Raw genomic sequence first — 17252 nt, 5'->3', positions numbered from 1 at the left:
TCAAATTTCAACTCGTTATTTTATCGTCCATGCGTTATTGTTTTGATTATAGTTACTTTTGGTTTGAATTTCCTGTAACTTGTAATTATTTAATCGTGTTCTGCTCCTCGTGTGCGGCCTTGTAGTTGTACCCCCGTCGGTGTTTGTTATCTTAATCGTGTTTTGCTTGGCTCTTAGTTTTTTTCCCTTCTACCCCGAACATAATACTCTGTCTAACGTTCTAAATCCCCACCTCCCCACCCCCAAAAACCAAACAAACAAAAAAAAAACCAAAAACATTTATTTTCCTTTCTCCACGTGTACTGTTGACTCATCCTGTATTTTCTGTCCAGGTGTGCTGTTCGCCCCGCCCCCATTAACTCCTTGCCATCCACCGTTTGCCCTTCACGTGACTCGTGGTGGTCCCTCTCGGCTCTCCCCCCGTTGGTATTTTTGTGCACATAAGATTGTTCACGGTTCTGTTTAAATATTATTTAAATATGTATAACCTTTCCCCTTCAGTGTTTTACTCAGTGGTATTTTACAACACGCTGTTTTTCTTCCTATTTAAAAGGCTTTTCTCAATTTCCTCTCCAACTCATTCCACCTCAAAAAAAAGAAATTCAATATCTTATACGTCTCCCTCACTACATGGTCTAAATTCACATTCATTCCATCCCTCCTCCATCATTCTGAACCGGATTGCTAACTTGAAAATCACAACAAACCCAATTTGTTTTCAATGTTCGTCTTTCATTAATCATCCACTTTCTAAACTCCCCTCTTGCCCCTCCCATCCAAATCCCTCCCCTTGCACCTACACTCCTAAACTCCCCCCTTGCCCCCCCACTCTTAAACTCCCCCCCTACCCCTCCACTCCTGAACTCCCCCCTTGCCCTTCCACTCCTGAACTCCCCCCTTGCCCTTCCCCTCCTAAACTCCCCCCTCACTCCTCCCCTTCAAAACTCCCCCCCAACCCCTCCCATTCAAATCTCCCCCCATACCATTCCTCTCCAATTCTCCCTCCTCCCCCCTCCTCCTCAAAGCTGCCTCCTCCCCACTTCGTCTCCCTTCTATCTCATACCTCCACCCCCCCCCCAACCTTCTTCTTTCCTCTGCCCCCCCTCAAACAACCCCTCTCTGTGCCTCATCCCTTCACCTTCAAACCTTTCATCCTCCTCATCCTTCCCTTTCTTGGAACTCTTCTGCAATCGCTGACACACTAACAACTGCTCTCCCTACCTCCCCCTCTCATCCTTCATCTTACCCTACTCCTCCCCTCCCCTGTCCTGTACCCGATGCTCCCCCTCTCTCTTCATTAACGGTATGGACCTCAAACATTCGGGGTCTTCGCTCAAACCTGACTGATCTCTCCATACAGGTTGCTTCTGACAATCCAGACTTGATCTGCTTAACAGAGACTTTCCTCCTTCAAGATGTCTCTGATTCCTTAATATCTCTTCCTGGTTACTCCCTCCTCCGGTATGATAGACCTGAGCCTCGGCCTGGTGGTGGGGTGGCTATCTTTATCAAAAACTCTCTTCCTCACTCTCCTTGCACTGCCCTCTCTCCTCCTCACCCCCAGGAGTACCTCTGGCTACGGCTTCCTCTCCGCTCCCACCTTTTGTTCATATGTGTTCTGTACCGTCCCCCAAACAGTGATGACTCCATCTACATTTCACTGTCTGACAACATGGACCAACTTCTATCCACTCATCCCAACTCTCTCTTCCTCATATGTGGTGACTTCAATTGTCATCATGCCACCTGGTTGGGTGTGGGTTCCTCTCTCACCAGTCATGGCACCTCAGCAAAGGACTTCGGTGACTCACTGGGATTGACACAATCTGTCAATTTCCCGACCCGGATCTCAGCCAATGGAGTATCTTCTCTTCTAGACTTGGTTATGACTAACTTCCCTGCTAATGTCTGCTGCTCTTCTTCTGCTCCAATCGGTTCTTCTGATCATGTGCTTGTCAAAGTGGACATCTCTCTGGCCATTCTCAGAGAGCCTCCTCAGCGTCGACGAGTCTGGCATTTCACTCAGGCCGACTGGGACGGTCTTCAAGCAGCCATCAATCGTCTGGATTGGTCTCCCATCTCCACTGCCTCTGACATCAATTCTTCCTGGGAATTCTTCCATAGCAAACTGATCTCTCTCATGCACAGATTTATCCCATCTCGCCTTCAGTTGTCTTACCCTTCCTCCCGTCCATGGTACACTGAATCTTGTGGTGAGGCAGTTGCCCTGAAACAACTTGCCTTTGCCTCTTGGAAGGCTAATCCAACTGAAGGAAATCTCAGTTCCTTCCACCAAGCTCGGAACAAGTGTGTGTCTACCCTCAGGAGTGCCAGGAAGCACTATCTCTCCTCACTCAAGAATGAACTCTCAAACCTGTCTCCTTCCTCTAAATCCTGGTGGCGTCTGGTCAAATCCGTTTCTGGTGTTTGTTCCCCCTCCATCCCCTCCCTTACCTCAAATGGCCACACAGTTGACATCGCACGTGACAAAGCCGAATACCTCAACTCTGTGTTTGCCTCAAAATCCTTAGTCCCAAACCCATCTCTCTCTGTTCCCACCTTTCCCAGTCGAACCAAACTGCTCCTGGACTCTGTGACCTTCTCTCCTGACAAGGTGGAGGAGTTTTTGTCAAACCTCGACTCTGATTCTGCAACTGGACCAGATGGCATCAGCCCACGGGTCCTAAAATCCTGCTCTGCCGCTCTATCTCACCCTCTCTCTGTTCTTTTCACCCTATCCTTTGCTCAAGGTCATCTGCCAGCATCCTGGAAATCAGCAAACATTACCGCTTTACACAAAAAAGGTGCAAAAACAGATCCTTGCAACTACAGACCAATCAGCCTGCTCCCAATTATCAGCAAAGTCATGGAATCCATCATTGCTTCGGATATGAAATCTTTCCTCTTCTCCAATGGCTTGATCTCTGATCATCAATTTGGTTTCAGACCAGGTCACTCTACTCTGGACATGCTGCTTCTGCTGTCTCAACAATGGATGGAGGTCCTCAATGCCAAACAGGAAATCAGAGCTGTCTCCCTTGACATATCACGTGCCTTCGATACGGTCTGGCACCCAGCTCTGCTCACCAAACTCTCCTCCTATGGTATCCATGGAAATCTCCATGCATGGCTTGCGGACTTCCTCTCTGGTCGTAGTCAACGTGTGGCCCTGAATGGATTTCTCTCATCTCCCCTTCCCGTTCAGGCTGGAGTTCCCCAAGGCAGTGTGCTGGGCCCTGTGCTTTTTCTGGTCTTTATCAATGATCTCTCCGACTCTCTGGAAAATCCTCTGTATCTCTTTGCTGATGACTCCACTCTCTGCCGCTCCATTCCTCTTCCCTCAGATCGGCAGTCTGCAGCCTCCTCACTCTCTGAAGACCTGGACAAAATCACAGACTGGTCAAACATGTGGAACATGTCTTTCAATCCTGACAAATCTCACACTCTTACTATGTCTCTCCGAAAAGATCGACTGGACAACCCTCCCATCTACTTTCTCAACAATCCTCTCCAAGAAGTTCTGTCGCTCAAGCTTTTGGGTCTCACCATCTGCCATGATCTTTCTTGGGAAAACCACATTTCCAAGCTGGCCTCCAAAGCCAGTCGCCGACTGGGCATCCTCCGTCGTGCGAAGTCCTTCCTAGGCACACCTGAGCTCCTCACCACATACAAGGCTTTCATCCGCAGCTCAATGGAATACTGTTCTCCCCTATGGGCTGGTGCTCCTGCCTCACACCTGGCTCGGCTTCACGCTGTTGAATCCAAAGCTTTCAGAATCATTGGAATCTCCCGCGATGAAGCTATCTCTGAGGGCCTTTTACTCACTCACCGCAGGCAGGTAGGTGGTCTTTCTGTCTTCTACCGACTCCTCTCCGGCCTTGCTCCCCCAGCTCTCTCTGTGCTCTGTCCCCCAAATATTCCTACAGGTCGCACAAGATCTGCCAGCCACCCTCTGATGGTTAAACTGCCGAAATCTCGGCTCTCTGCTCACCTTCACTCTTTCATTCCTCTTTTCTCCCGCCTCTGGAACAAACTCCCACACTCACTTCAATCACACTCCTCCCTCCAGGTCTTCAAAACAGCTGTTCACCACCATCTCTTATCTTCCCCCATCCAAAACCTTGATCTTTTCTACCCCCACTAATTCACCCCAGATCCACCTTGTTTGAAATTCCAACTTCTTTCCTGGAAGTCTTGGCAGTGTCCATATGTTTTATACCTCTCCCACCCCCCCCCCCCCTTCCCATGCCTCCCTCCCAAAGCCCTCTCCCTCCCACAGTTCTCTCGATGTCTCCATGTCTCTCGGTCCCTGCTCTCAAATGTTGTGTTTGTGTCCTTTCCCCTCTCTCCCCATCTTGTCTACCGCTCCCGATGTTATTTGTTTTGTGTGTCTGTTTGTCTTTCTGTGTGATTAATGTTCGCTCTTTCACGAGCCTCGATCTTGTATACAAAAAAAAAAACAAAAAAAAAAAAAACGCATGCACACATGCACGCACGGACGGACGCATACACGGACGGAGGGGAAAACCATAGTCCCCCTTTCGCTCCGCGGTGCGACGCGGGACAATAACCACCCCTGCTCACCCACGTAAGTGATGCATACATATGAATGAATTGCTTTTCCTCGTGTTAATGCAGGTTTTCATCAGCAATAAAGTCACCTTGAAATGCGTCTTTAAATGTGTGTACTGTTGGCAAGAAGGGTGCCAAATACCATTCTACATCATAAGTAGGAAAAGGAAAATTCTGGAATAAAAACCGCCTGTCAAATTCAATACAATGATGGCATTCTTTGACCCCACTGAGTTATCTCAATAGCTGCACATTGTGTGAGGCTTTATAGAGCATGGTTTAAAAAACAAAGTTAACCTGCAAGTTTTATCGGAATTAATTTTGCATGGATGATATCCATGTGCAAGTTTATTGTTTCATTTCACATGCAGTGGATATAATAACTCTCAGCGTGAACCCTAACAAAATTACACCTTGCGCGTTGCAAAGTTTTCCTTGTAATTAAAGTTCATAACCAACCCAAGCCCCTGAACAGCAAGTCATTTTGTATTCCATTGGCTGAGGCACTGTGGGGAACTCTGCAGTGTAGTTTTCCTTCATCTTCTTAGTGCGACGTGCAGAAGGACACCGTGTTTCTTACTGTTGAGGGTGTTTGATTTGACCGCTGAGAAGTGAAGTGGGATATCGAAGACGATGCAACTTGTGAGCAAAATGTGTTCAAAGTTCATCTTCCTTTTTTCGGATTCCATTCAACTCTCTGTGAAGAAAGATCAGTCAGTATCAACCTCAAAACGTTTTGTTGAATACTGCCATTAAAACCATGGCTGTAATGACCTTGAAAGATGACTTTGGTGCACTGACTTGCTCTTGGATGTGGGATCGCCCGGTTTACCTCTCAATGGCACGTTTGTAAGGTGTTTTTGAGTTCCCTCACAAGGAACTCCAATGCAGGAGGAGGTCATTAGCCCATCAAGGCTGCGCAATGCCTGCCAACATATGGTTGTTTGTCCGTGTTCCATCCTTTTTAAACGCTATGACTCTGTCGGGGTCTAGGGTTCGAACCACCGAGACCTGCCAGATTCAGAACGTCCGCACTAATCGTTAATTCCACCGGGTCTGGATTCTAAAGGCTTTTCAATTTTCTAGGTTATTTATTATATTATATTTAGTGAGATTTGTTGTTTTTACAGGATTAGTACTTTAGAATTTTAAAAGATTTAAAGTATCACGAAGTACCGCAGTCACGTGTGAAATATTCGCAACTAGAGAGTTCACAGAACACCTTACCCTGTGCAGTCTTGAGAAACGAGGACATGGGAGGGGTCTACGAGCGACAAATTTGATTGGTCGAGATGATGTAAAATGCCTTTATATTTTGCCCAAGTACTGCGAAACAGAATGGTTTTGAAAGTGCCAAAAATACGATTTGTGTTCTACATTGTTCAAGTATATAATAAAATTGAAATAAAATAAGGATTTTATAGGTTGTAGAAAACAAAGATTCTGGAAGTTTACCGCCGTTGATGTAAGGTCTCTTACACCACCTGATGTAACGCGTTACAATAGTTAGTCATGCCGGTTGTTTGTGTCCTTTATGACGTCTTTAAAAACAGTACGTTTCCTGTTTGGAATGATTTCACTGGTCAACAGCCAAATTGGTTCTGACTTATTTTCAACTGTTTCTAACTAATTTAGGCTATGAGCCAGACCCTCAAATTTTCGACATTATGCTCAATCAGAGGGAGGATGGTTAACAGTTATTTTTGGCAAGGCCAGGGACCCTAGTGCTTAAAAAAATGTGATAGCAGTGTGAAACTCTTAGCCGTATCTGTGTTATCATCACATTTGTCAGACCACCCCAATAACGCTTTCGGTAATTTTTCCGCCTAAGATTTAGGGGGTAGGGTTCGTTTTGGGGCTTTCAAATAATATCTCCTATATGTATCAGTTAGTGTTGTATACCAGGTGAAAGGTAATTGAATTATCTTTCACATGATGTATAGAAAGTGCCTGTGTGATATATAGTAACCTCTTTATGATCATTAAAACATAATTATTTCCGCCAACCCTCAAAAATTTATCACAAAATCCCCAATGAAAACAAAATTAGGCAAAAATTCAGTTTGGCGGATATTAAATGAATTTTTGAATTTGAGAAACACACAGTATGATTAAAGTCAAATTTGGGCCTTAAATCTCATACACCTTGATAAAGATGAGAAAATCCAATATACAGTAGTTGCTGTAACCATGACCTAAAATCCATAAATGTATATCTTTCCGCTCTTATGATATATTGATTTACATTTTACGATTTTTGACCGACAGCATGTATATAGTTTGTATACCATTATTGGTCTAAAAATAGTATATATAATATTGGGATGTCAGCCATATATAGGCCAAAAAGTACTGAAATTGGTGTCAGAAATGTCTAATTCTAAAAATATGAAGGCATTATGACCAAACTGTATGTGGTGTTCTTGAATATACCACAGACGTATGATGCATGTGATGATTAACCTACTCCATGTATATGTATGTATCCTGATGTACCCTAACTTGGCGAGATAATTTACATCATATTCATGCAAACGTTTTTAGTCTTGTAGTGTTGTATGGTTCTCTTATATTACCAGCTATACATAAAGTAAACCAAAGGAAAACAATGTACTTTCTATTTAAGCAACATATATTTATAGACATCATACCATAAAGTACACGAGTTATCAATTCAGCGTACACCATATTTGTTACACATATGTACATGATCTTTCTCCATACAGTTCTACAATTCAGAAGTTATCCTCGTCATCGTCGTCGTCTTCTTCATCGTCTTCTGCCGAACTGTCATCACTCTCACCATACACTCTCTGGTTGTCACATGTGGTGAGTTTGCACATGTCTGTGCACTTCAAACCACTGGCCATGCAGACACACATGGGTAGTGTGCATCTTTTCGAACAGGTGCATGCCAGTAAATCCAGAACCGCCTGTGGTGCGGGCTGTCCTTGCATCCAGTCGACTGCCAGCTGCACGCGACCATCCTGGGTATCCCAGTGCCATCCTTTCCCGATTGGACTCGGTACTGCTGGATCCATCTTGAGACTCCTCTTCCAAATAGCGGCTTGATAGTTGGCTCGCTGTACATGTTTGGTTAAGCAGTCTTTGCACGGAGGTAGCTGGTGACTGTCGATCTCTCCCCTCTTGGCACAGAACAGGTGATATCTCAAGTCATTCACCTTCACTGTCCCCGACTTCGGTGCGTACATGAGACAAGTGAAGTTCTCCAATTTATCCATCAGTTCCTCACTGACGTCCCAGTCCTCTCCCAGCTGTGTACATGCATCCTGCACATCTTTGTTGGTTCTGATGAGTTTTAGTGCAGTCAGTTTTCCTCGTCCAGCGAACGTGCTGACTGTGTCGCATCCGGTATAGGCATGCATTCCAATTAGGGCCTGACATACATTTGTGCCGACTGACTTTCCTATTTTCCCTATGTCTAGGATTTTAGCCCTTGCTTTGGTGCCACATTTCTGAAACAACTTGGCATGAATCTTGGTATGAAATGCCAAGCCAATGACAAGTACGTCGGTGTCATCTGAGCTAATAAGCACAGACTGGTATAGTTGAGTGTAGGATATTGCATGTCCAAGATGGTTCAATGTGCGAATTAGTTCTACGTTCCCTGTGAGAGTCTTAACTGCATATGGGAGCAACATGTGTTTCGGAGGCTTTTGTTGTCCACAGCTCACTGCATAGATAATGTCCTGGCTGAAAGATTGCATCAGCATGATGACCCTGTTTGATGGAAGCTCGTTTTCCGGATCTCCAGTCAAGAGGCCAAGCATAAAGTGCTGGAGATAGACGGGAACGACGAAAGAGTCATTGTCGACGTCGGCTGGATGATAGGGCCATGGAGTTGGTTTGTTATCCTTCCTTATCATCGATCTGATGTGTGTCGATGTCTGATCAATGACTTTGGACATGTTTGATGATTTGCCTTTCCAAATGCTCAGTTGTTGTTTAAGTGTTTGTATTTCTTTGACAGCATCTTGTAGTGTTACATTATCAGGTACGACAATCAGTTTTCCACTGTTGTCTTGAAAGATGTGAACGCTATTTCCAAGATCAGTTTCCAGTTTCCATGCGAGGTTTTTTCTTGTAGCAGTTCTTATCCCATGCAACCCTCTTGATGTCATTATCGATTGTAGGTGCTCTACCAGCGTTGTCATCCTAACAATTTCCTTATTTGGGATTATATGGTTCCGGATGTATACTAGCAACTCATTGTATGCTTCTTCTTCAGTGTAGTCAGATTCGTTTGTGGCGGCCGTGTTTCTTTCATGTGCATCTTTAGTGCTTGGTCTCGTGTAACTTCTGTAGCAAGAGAAATGGTATCGTGCTTCAGCTGCCACAATGTCTCTACTTGTGGCAGCCATGATTTTCGTGTCACATTTACGCACGGCGCTGTTTCACAGTGTTTCATCTGCTCTCAGATCAACAGCCTTGCTCAACTTTTCACGGGATGACGTTCCCTTGCACCACTTGGTCTTTCCACAGAATATACAATCCGGTTCATAGATGCGTGATTCCGAAGATGCCCTTCTGGCTTGTCTCTTGCTCGCTGAACATGTTGCAGCAGCATCGTCGGTTAAATTGGATTCAGCTTTTCGTTTCAGTGCTTCCAAATCTCGCTTCATGGTGAACACGCTCCTGCACTGCCTGTGGTAGAATACTCGGGGAATCTCCTTCTCTGGCAGCGACTGAGCAAGGTCGAGAATGGGTGCATGGTTCCGTATTTTGGCCGCATCCAGCAATGTAGTCCACGAATCGAATGTTTGAGGGCTTATGAGCGGATCTTCTGGTTTGACATCTAACGATAGCTTATGAATGATACAAACGTCCTTGGGAACTTTCTGAGTGATCGCAATCTCCATTGCAAGTATTTGTTCAATTGTCTATCTGCGGTACACTCTGTTTCACCACCACCAATATCACCACCACCGTCTCACCTGGAAAGACACATAATATCGAATGAGACCACCACCACCACCACTACTACAAATTAGCATCAGTTGCTATAGTTGCTTAAAAATGTATTCTGCACCAACAAATCTACAAAGAGAAATACATTAGATGTCGTGCACCGCTGTCATGGTTGCAAATCACCTAAAATATAATGAAAATATTGACATTGATGACAACATTCGTATTAGCATGTCTACACATATTGCATTGAATTTCATAGCACATCATGATCATATGTGTGAGGATATTGACTCTAATTATACTGTATGTGTCTCTCAAATCGAAACATACCTTTTACATACCTTTTGATTTTTGCCTATTTTTGTTCCTAAAATTGGGGATTTTGTGATGAAGTTTTGAGAGTTGGTGGAAATAATTATGTTTTAATAATCATTATAAAGAGGTTACTATAGATCACACAGGCACTTTCTATACATCATTTGAAAGGTAATTCAATAACCTTTTACCTGATATACCACACTAGCTGATATATACACGTGATATTATTTGAGAGCCAAAAAACTAACCCCACCCCCTAAATCTTAAGCGGGAAAAATGACCCGAAAAGCGATAAATGGGTGATCTGACAAATGTGATGATAACACAGATACGGCTAAGAGTTTCACACTGCTATCACATTTTTTTCAGCACTAGGGACCTTGGCTAGGGTGCATCAAACGCCCCATGATTTTCAAAAAGTTGTTGTATTTTAATGTCTATTCCCTCAAATGTTACACTTGTTGGTAGAAGTATGTATGCAAAAAATAGATGAAATCAGAGGTGGTCCTGGGTGGCCACCGGCCACTTTTATATATTTAGGGCCATTTAGGGCCACAGCTAAACTACTTTACAAGATAATGTAAAATTAACTACAAGATAATGTAAAATTAACCATTATACCTATATACAAAAGTAAAGTCCTACTTTTACTAAATGCCTAATATCAAACAGTTAAAACAACCTTACATGTCAATGTAAAATTAACCAAAATCGTTCTTCATATTACAAAGTTGTAGTACAGTGTTGTAGTATTGTACTTTCATTGATTAAAAGTTTGAAAATGTATTAAGCACAACGCCAATGTCACTACTCCAACTTTGCTCGTTTCCGCAAATTTGGCCTCGCTTTGCGGTCACATTCAACCACTTGAAGAAGATTTTGGAAGTGGTCTTCTCTTCTTGCAGTTGAGACAAAATCAGTTGCGAGCTTTACTGCTCTCTCCGCAGGGTCATTCACAACATTAAGCCCATCCACAATGGACTTGGCTGCCTTGAAGTGCTCATTGTTCTGCCAAGTGTCAACATCCTCTGTTAGGAAGGTCATATCTAGGTGAAGAAGGTTTACTGTAAACCACGAGTCCTCGTTCACAAGATCAGCCAGGGTTGTCGCTTCTGTAATTTTTGGAAATGACGGTTTGCCATATCCAGAACCGTAGCGGTGTTTTGGAGTGCTTGGCATTTCATCTGGTTGTATGGCCAGTAACACATCTGCAAGGGCACGACGATCCTTTTGAGGAATTGCATTGCTGAACAGTGCCAAAACAACCAGTTCTGGGGTTAAATACCACAAATGTCTATCAAAGGCTTTCACAGCGCTGACTGAAATGGTTGAGTTGACAGCTTTATAGTTGAGCAGAGTCTTGTAAAAGCACAAATCAAACCATGGGGCATTTGAAGCAGACTGACATATGAGCCACCAATCACAATAAATATAAACAACAAAAACAACAAACTCCTTCAGTTTTTTCTGTTGATGTTGTGTTGTTACAGTTCCTCGAGGTAGTAGAGAAATTTGCTCTTCAAGTAGGCATATTTTGATGGAATAAAGAATCTTTGACATCCACCTTGCTTTATGCATGGCCCCTGGTCTGTGGAGTGTTCCTTGTTTTGTGACATCATCATCGAGGACTACCTGGCAGAGTTGTGCCATTTCCTTGTAGTCTTCCCTACAGTATGAAGCGCTTGTGCGGATTGTGCTTAAAACCTTGTTTTTGCAGGATAAAAGCAGCTGTTGTGCATAGTCATTGTACATGGAAATGTCAATTTTGGTTAAACTTTCATTCTTTGCATGCGATATGCGTTCCCAATTCTTCTGGAATTTTTGGAACAAAGATACTTCTGGAGACTTTGATGCCTCAATTTTGAGAACGTCAAACACATGATCCAGGATTACCTCTCCAACATGATGGCGACATGCACACCACAGAAGAGCACGGTCCAGTTTTGATTGAATGGTAACACAGGCAGCTGTAACGTGTCCAGTGTTTGATGCTGTTGTGTCAAAACATAAGTTGACAACTGATTGTTTGCACTTCCATGAATGTAGATACGTGTAAGTGTGCTCGGCAATGATGTCACCTGATGACCTATCACTTCCAGGAGGATATCTAGCCACCCCCAGTAGCTTTACATCAGTGGCATTCCCAACCAACACTGGCAATCTTTCTTCCTTGACATTCTTGTTTGTGAGCGTTGGTATCTGCTTGCCATCCCAGTGAAGTGTTGCAGCTGTTGGGGCGATCCAATTTTCTTGAATATCTTTGGCGATAGCACTTGTTATTGATCGTCGAGCCTTATCAGCAGTTGAGTACGACTTGGCCACACGACGTGGATCACCTCCTGCCTCTTGAATTACAGCTTTGGTGAGCGCAACCTGTTGAACAGGAGTTATGTTTAGTCGAGTAGCAACAGACACAACTGAATGTCTTTTCAGAATATCATGAGGAATAAAGGCAGATGTACCTGCATATGTTGATCTGTGGTGACTACGCTTCCTTTGAAACTCTGGAATCGCCTCTTCTTCAGTTTCTTCCAAGCTATCTGCAGAGTCACTATCATCAGAGCATACAGAACTAATTGTCATCTCTTGTACACTGGATGATTCATGACGTTCTCGTCTTGAAGCTTCCGCTAAGAGGCGTTTTTCTTTTCTATGATCTTTATCAACTTTCTTCTTGTCAACACCACCAAATGAGGCTACTCTGTCAGATTTCATTGACTCTAAAAATACTCTATCTTCCTCATTCTTAATGTTTGTCATTGCATCTTTTGTCCATACACCAAAGGTCTTATCAAGACGTTCATTCATGGTTTGCAACTTAGCCAAAGTGCTTGGAGATTCTCGGCGAGAAACAGGTATTTGACGCAATTTGTTATTGTCATTAAGAAGGTCAAGTATTAGTTTGCAGCATTGATGGTCTGAAAGCATAGGAATATTTGCTTTAGTGTAGAATTTTTTCAGCTGGATAAGGACGATGCTGGCAGATTTCCATTTCAGTGGCTGAGTTTGTTTGCCTTCACATATTTCTTTCTGGATGTACCACATCACGCATCGAAGAACCTGCCGGCAAGTTGGGAGGCGGACTCCTGTCAATGTACCATCTGCTTCTGTAAAAGCATTGCCAAGACCAAAAATGGCACTTGCTAATCTGGTCTTCTTATCTGCCATCTGAAAGAAAATAAAGGATATTATTAGACTACTAGTATGGGACCCACGATTAGACCTCCGATTTCATTCATGTAAAAATACAAACTAATTATCAAACCATCGTTTTTTGCATAAAATTGTTATATTTGTATTCCTCTCATCAAGACCTTCAATTTGATACCAAACATGACTAGGTTTGGGTGTAAAATAACAAAATCAAACATTTTTACATAGTGCGGCCCCGAAAATGGCCCTAAATATATAAAAGTGGCCGGTGGCCACCCAGGACCACCTCTGATTTCATTTATTTTTTGCATACATACTTCTACCAACAAGTGTAACATTTGAGAGAATAGACATTAAAATCCAAGAACCTAAGGGCGTTTGATGCACCCTAACCTTGGCCTTGCCAAAAATAACTGTTAGCCATCCTCCCTCTGATTGAGCATGGTCGACCCCTCGGCTCATAGCCTAATTTGGTGCCCACGAATCCGAATCTGACCTTAAAATTTCGCTATCACGTAACCTTGACGTAGTACATCATAAGTGTGGAAAAAATCTTTAGAGCATGTGAATTTCTTGATTAAGTCTCAATAAGTCTATTTATTGTCACAAAATATAATATGAACTTAAAGTTTTTATTTACATCACATAAAAAATGTAAATCTCCAAAAATAATATGAACTTAAAGTTTTTATTTACATCACATTAAAAGTGCTTCTGAACTTTACTTTTGCGTTTGTAGGAGCAATCACTTTCACGCTGTAAAGTCCACAGTAGTCGCCCATCATGTTTGGATTGAATCGGCCTTGATATCGGGTCTCCATGATGGCAATTTCCTGGTGAAACCTTTCTCCAGGTTCATCACTGACATCGCCAAGATTTTGTGGAAAGAAGTCCAGATGAGAATGGAAGAAATGTATCTTGAGTGACATTCGAGCACCGAGCGCCTGGTAACTCTTCAACATATTGTCCACAAGCTCTTCATAATTTGGTGCTCGAAAATTTCCAAGGTAATTGTTAGCAAGAGCCACAAAGCTATCCCAAGCAACGCTTTCCAGCTCAGATAGTCTCGTTACAAAGTCCTGATTAGTGAGTACAAGACGAATTTGAGGACCATTGGAAAGACCCGCCTTTACTTTGGCCTCAGATCCAATGCCTTGGAACTTCATTAGCAAGTAGTGGAAGCCAGCACCATCTTGATCCATGGCCTTCACAAAGTTCTTCATCAAACCAAGTTTCAAATGAAGTGGTGGTAAGAATACCTTCTCAGGGTCAACCAGAGGTTTGTGAATTTCAAATGAAGTGGTATTCCTATGGTATACTGGTTCTCAAAAACTGGATGTGCTCGTGAAAATTGGATATCATAATCGAAATCTGCAGGTTCATGTTGGTTAGAATCACCTCAAAATACACGAGAACCATAAAACCTTTAAAATTTTGTTGACCAGTGTTTTCAATTTAGTTTGACTGCCAGGCTGGCAGACAAAGGAAAGTATCTCACCTGTGTCTGAAGGAAGCGGTTCAGTTTTTGAATTTTTCATATGAAATAGGAAAAGCTTAGAAACGAATGAAACCCATTAGAATTACCCTTTAGAATCCTTTAGAATTACTCTTTAGGACCCTTTAAAATTTAATATGGTGAGTTAGAGGGGTTCTTCTCTTCATTTTACAAGGCTGGATGGAAGGACGGACATAGCCAGATATTGAAGTGGCTTCACCGCTTAAGAGTTATCTCCTTTATTGAAGCGGGAGTTTAAATATCAAAACAACATCTCAGTTTGTTATTTAGATACAAGTCGTTCATTATGGGATTTTCACTTACCTGTCCAATCAGGATAATGGCGTCGCTATTTTTTAGATGGGAGTGGGGAAGTTCGAATTCTCAACTGAGGCTGCACAACAGGTTAAATCTGTAATATGGGCGACAATATGGCGGAAATAACCGCGTCCTGAAGAGAAGACCATGCATGGAGCACAATATGCAAACCTTGCTCGCAGAATTCACCAGTATTCGGATGTATTTTCCTTTTTTATCACTGCCAAAGTTCCCAAGTATTATTTTATCCTTTCACGACACTCACAAAGATGTCTCTGAAAATTCAGTTATAATGAGAAAAGGGGGGATTTTATCGATCAGGCTCGGGAGCCGCACACAAGTTCTTAAAGAGCTGCAGGTTTCCGGCCTAGAGGTACGCACACTCTCCTCTAAGCTGCATCGCTTGGGTTTAAATCCCAACCCACCTATAAACTGTCATCCCAGTGTTTCACAGGCAGGATGCTTCATCAATGTGTGTGCCGTCCCTTGGCACTGCATCAGCTGCACAGCCTTGCCCTCGGCCAATAATGTTACCCTGCAGCCTTGTGCTGCATACGAACGAAGAATAAGAAAACTTTATAGAGACATTTTTAAAGAGACGCATTTATAAAGCTATTCATGCATTCAGTTTTATACTATTGATGTGCAGGCTTAGAGGGATTATTTTAAGTTTGGATGTGCTGTTCCTATACTTTTACTTGTATATTGTTATGTCATGCATATGGGAAGCATAAATGTGTTTACGTGACAGTCAAGCCAAAAGCAATCCGACTCATCAACTCTCCCAATCTGACCTCAAAACTCGACTCGCTTGAATTATTCCATAATGTTGGCAAGTTTTATTCTGAGGGCCTTTTACTCTCTCCTCGCAAGCAGGTTGCCGTAGGTCTTTCTGTCTTCCACCGACTCCTCTTTGGCTTCGCTCCCCCAGCTCTGTCTGTGCTCTGTCCCCCAAATATTCCTGCCTGTCTGCAACCCTCTTCTGGTGAAACTTTTAAAATGAAGACTCTCTATTCACCTTCACTCTTTCATTCCTCTTTTCTCCCGCCTCTGGAACAAACTCCCTCACTCTCTTCAATCCCACTCCTCCCTGCAGGTCTTTAAAACAGCTGTTCACCACCATCTCTTCTCTTCCCCCATCCAAAACCTTGATCCCTTCTACCCCCGTTAATTCACCCCAGATCCACTTTTTCTGAAATACCGACTTCTTTCCTGGAAGTCCGAGCTGTGTCCATGTGTTTAATACCTCTCCCACCCCACCCCCCCCCCCTTCCCACGCCTCCTCCCCCAAGCCCTCTCCCTCCCACAGATCTCCTGATGTTCCTGCTCTCAAATGTTGTACTTGTGTGCTTCCCCCTCTCTCCCCATCTTGTCTTCCGCTCCCTTTATTATATGTTTTATGTGTCAGTTTGTTTTTTTGTGATTAATGTTAGCTTTTACACGAGCCTCGATCTTGTATACAAAAAAGAAGAAGTTATTTTTTTGTTTCATGAAAGAACTGGCCTTCATGAGGATGATGCAGTCCTTGACTTAAGGTTAAAAAGAATATATAAGAGGTTTGGCTGTGCAATTCTTGAAACGATCTCGTTGTGGCAAAAAATGATGAAGTACAATTTAGAAAATGTATTGATATGAGACTCCTTGCCCAAGCATTTAACTTTTCGCATGCAATTTGCATCTGCTTGGTCATTGGTAAAGGTTGATAACTAATAAGAAATCAGAAGCAAGCCCATTCCCTTAGCAGATCATGGGATTTATTTTGTGATTCCAAAAAAACTGTCAAATTTAGCCAAATTCCCCAGTGTTGGCCTTGACCTGTTTAACATTCCTATTGTGTCCCCATAATACTGTGACATGGTATGAGAGGGTTTGGTTTTGCCAAACGGCCACCGTATCAACCATTTACCCGACCTGAAGTGAAACGCAACATGTTGGAGATACTTCATATGTAAAATGATAAACTACATTAAATGGTGGCATCTCTTACAAGTCACCTTTGATCCATGGCTTGTTCAATAATTTTGAATGCATAGAGATGAAAGTGTGTAAACGATTCATCATCGCCACGATTGAGAACTAATAGGTGAGCCAACACATAATCACTCGACATCCTCGAGCTACACCCAGAAGCATATCCCATCTTGGCAAAAAATTTTTTTTTTACGGATGAAGCAACATGCGGCAGTAGTCAAGGTACACCAGACACCATGCTGTCGGCATCTATTGCAGATATGGCTTCCCGGTAAATTTTAGCTCTTAGGCCAGCGGCAGCTGCAGGCCAGGAAACCTGGGAAAAGACTTGGGGGTTGCAAATTGGTATTGAAGGATGCAGTTCAACGAGAACAGCTTGCGTCCACTGAAGACATGCAATGGAAAGTAAATGTTTTGATAATATTACCAGTTGCATAAAAGTATGTCCATGACCTATTGAATCATTCTGTGCTTGATTTGCTGCCATGATAGG

General features: G+C 43.0%; 2 protein-coding genes across 5 annotated transcripts in view; one reads left to right on the top strand and one right to left on the bottom strand.

Moving 5' to 3' along the window:
* Positions 1 to 17252, top strand: part of LOC137431166 (uncharacterized) — an 808282-nt gene that overhangs the window by 540358 nt on the left and 250672 nt on the right. The gene's annotated exons all lie outside the window — the stretch shown is intronic.
* Positions 10323 to 12992, bottom strand: LOC144892806 (uncharacterized). The gene is made up of 2 exons (XM_078781130.1): positions 12285 to 12992; positions 10323 to 12195 (listed from the first exon to the last, which is right to left on the bottom strand). Exons 1-2 carry the CDS (start codon positions 12378 to 12380, stop codon positions 10630 to 10632), a joined length of 1662 nt encoding a protein of 553 aa, XP_078637256.1. The 5' UTR covers positions 12381 to 12992; the 3' UTR covers positions 10323 to 10629.

This window comes from Myxine glutinosa, chromosome 7 (genome assembly GCF_964187855.1).
Source record: "Myxine glutinosa chromosome 7, kmMyxGlut1.1, whole genome shotgun sequence".
Taxonomy (NCBI): domain Eukaryota; kingdom Metazoa; phylum Chordata; class Myxini; order Myxiniformes; family Myxinidae; genus Myxine; species Myxine glutinosa.
The sequence above is the reverse complement of the archived record's forward strand: the minus strand, read 5'-3'. Positions and strand labels throughout refer to the sequence as shown.

What these genes read in the sequence shown, in the direction of transcription:
- LOC144892806 (XM_078781130.1), bottom strand. Translation starts at nt 12,380, where the DNA reads ATGATAGTGACTCTGCAGATAGCTTGGAAGAAACTGAAGAAGAGGCGA. An exon ending in CCACAGATCAACATATGCAG is followed by an intron (nt 12,196 to 12,284) that starts GTACATCTGCCT and finishes CCTGTTCAACAG; the next exon opens with GTTGCGCTCACCAAAGCTGT.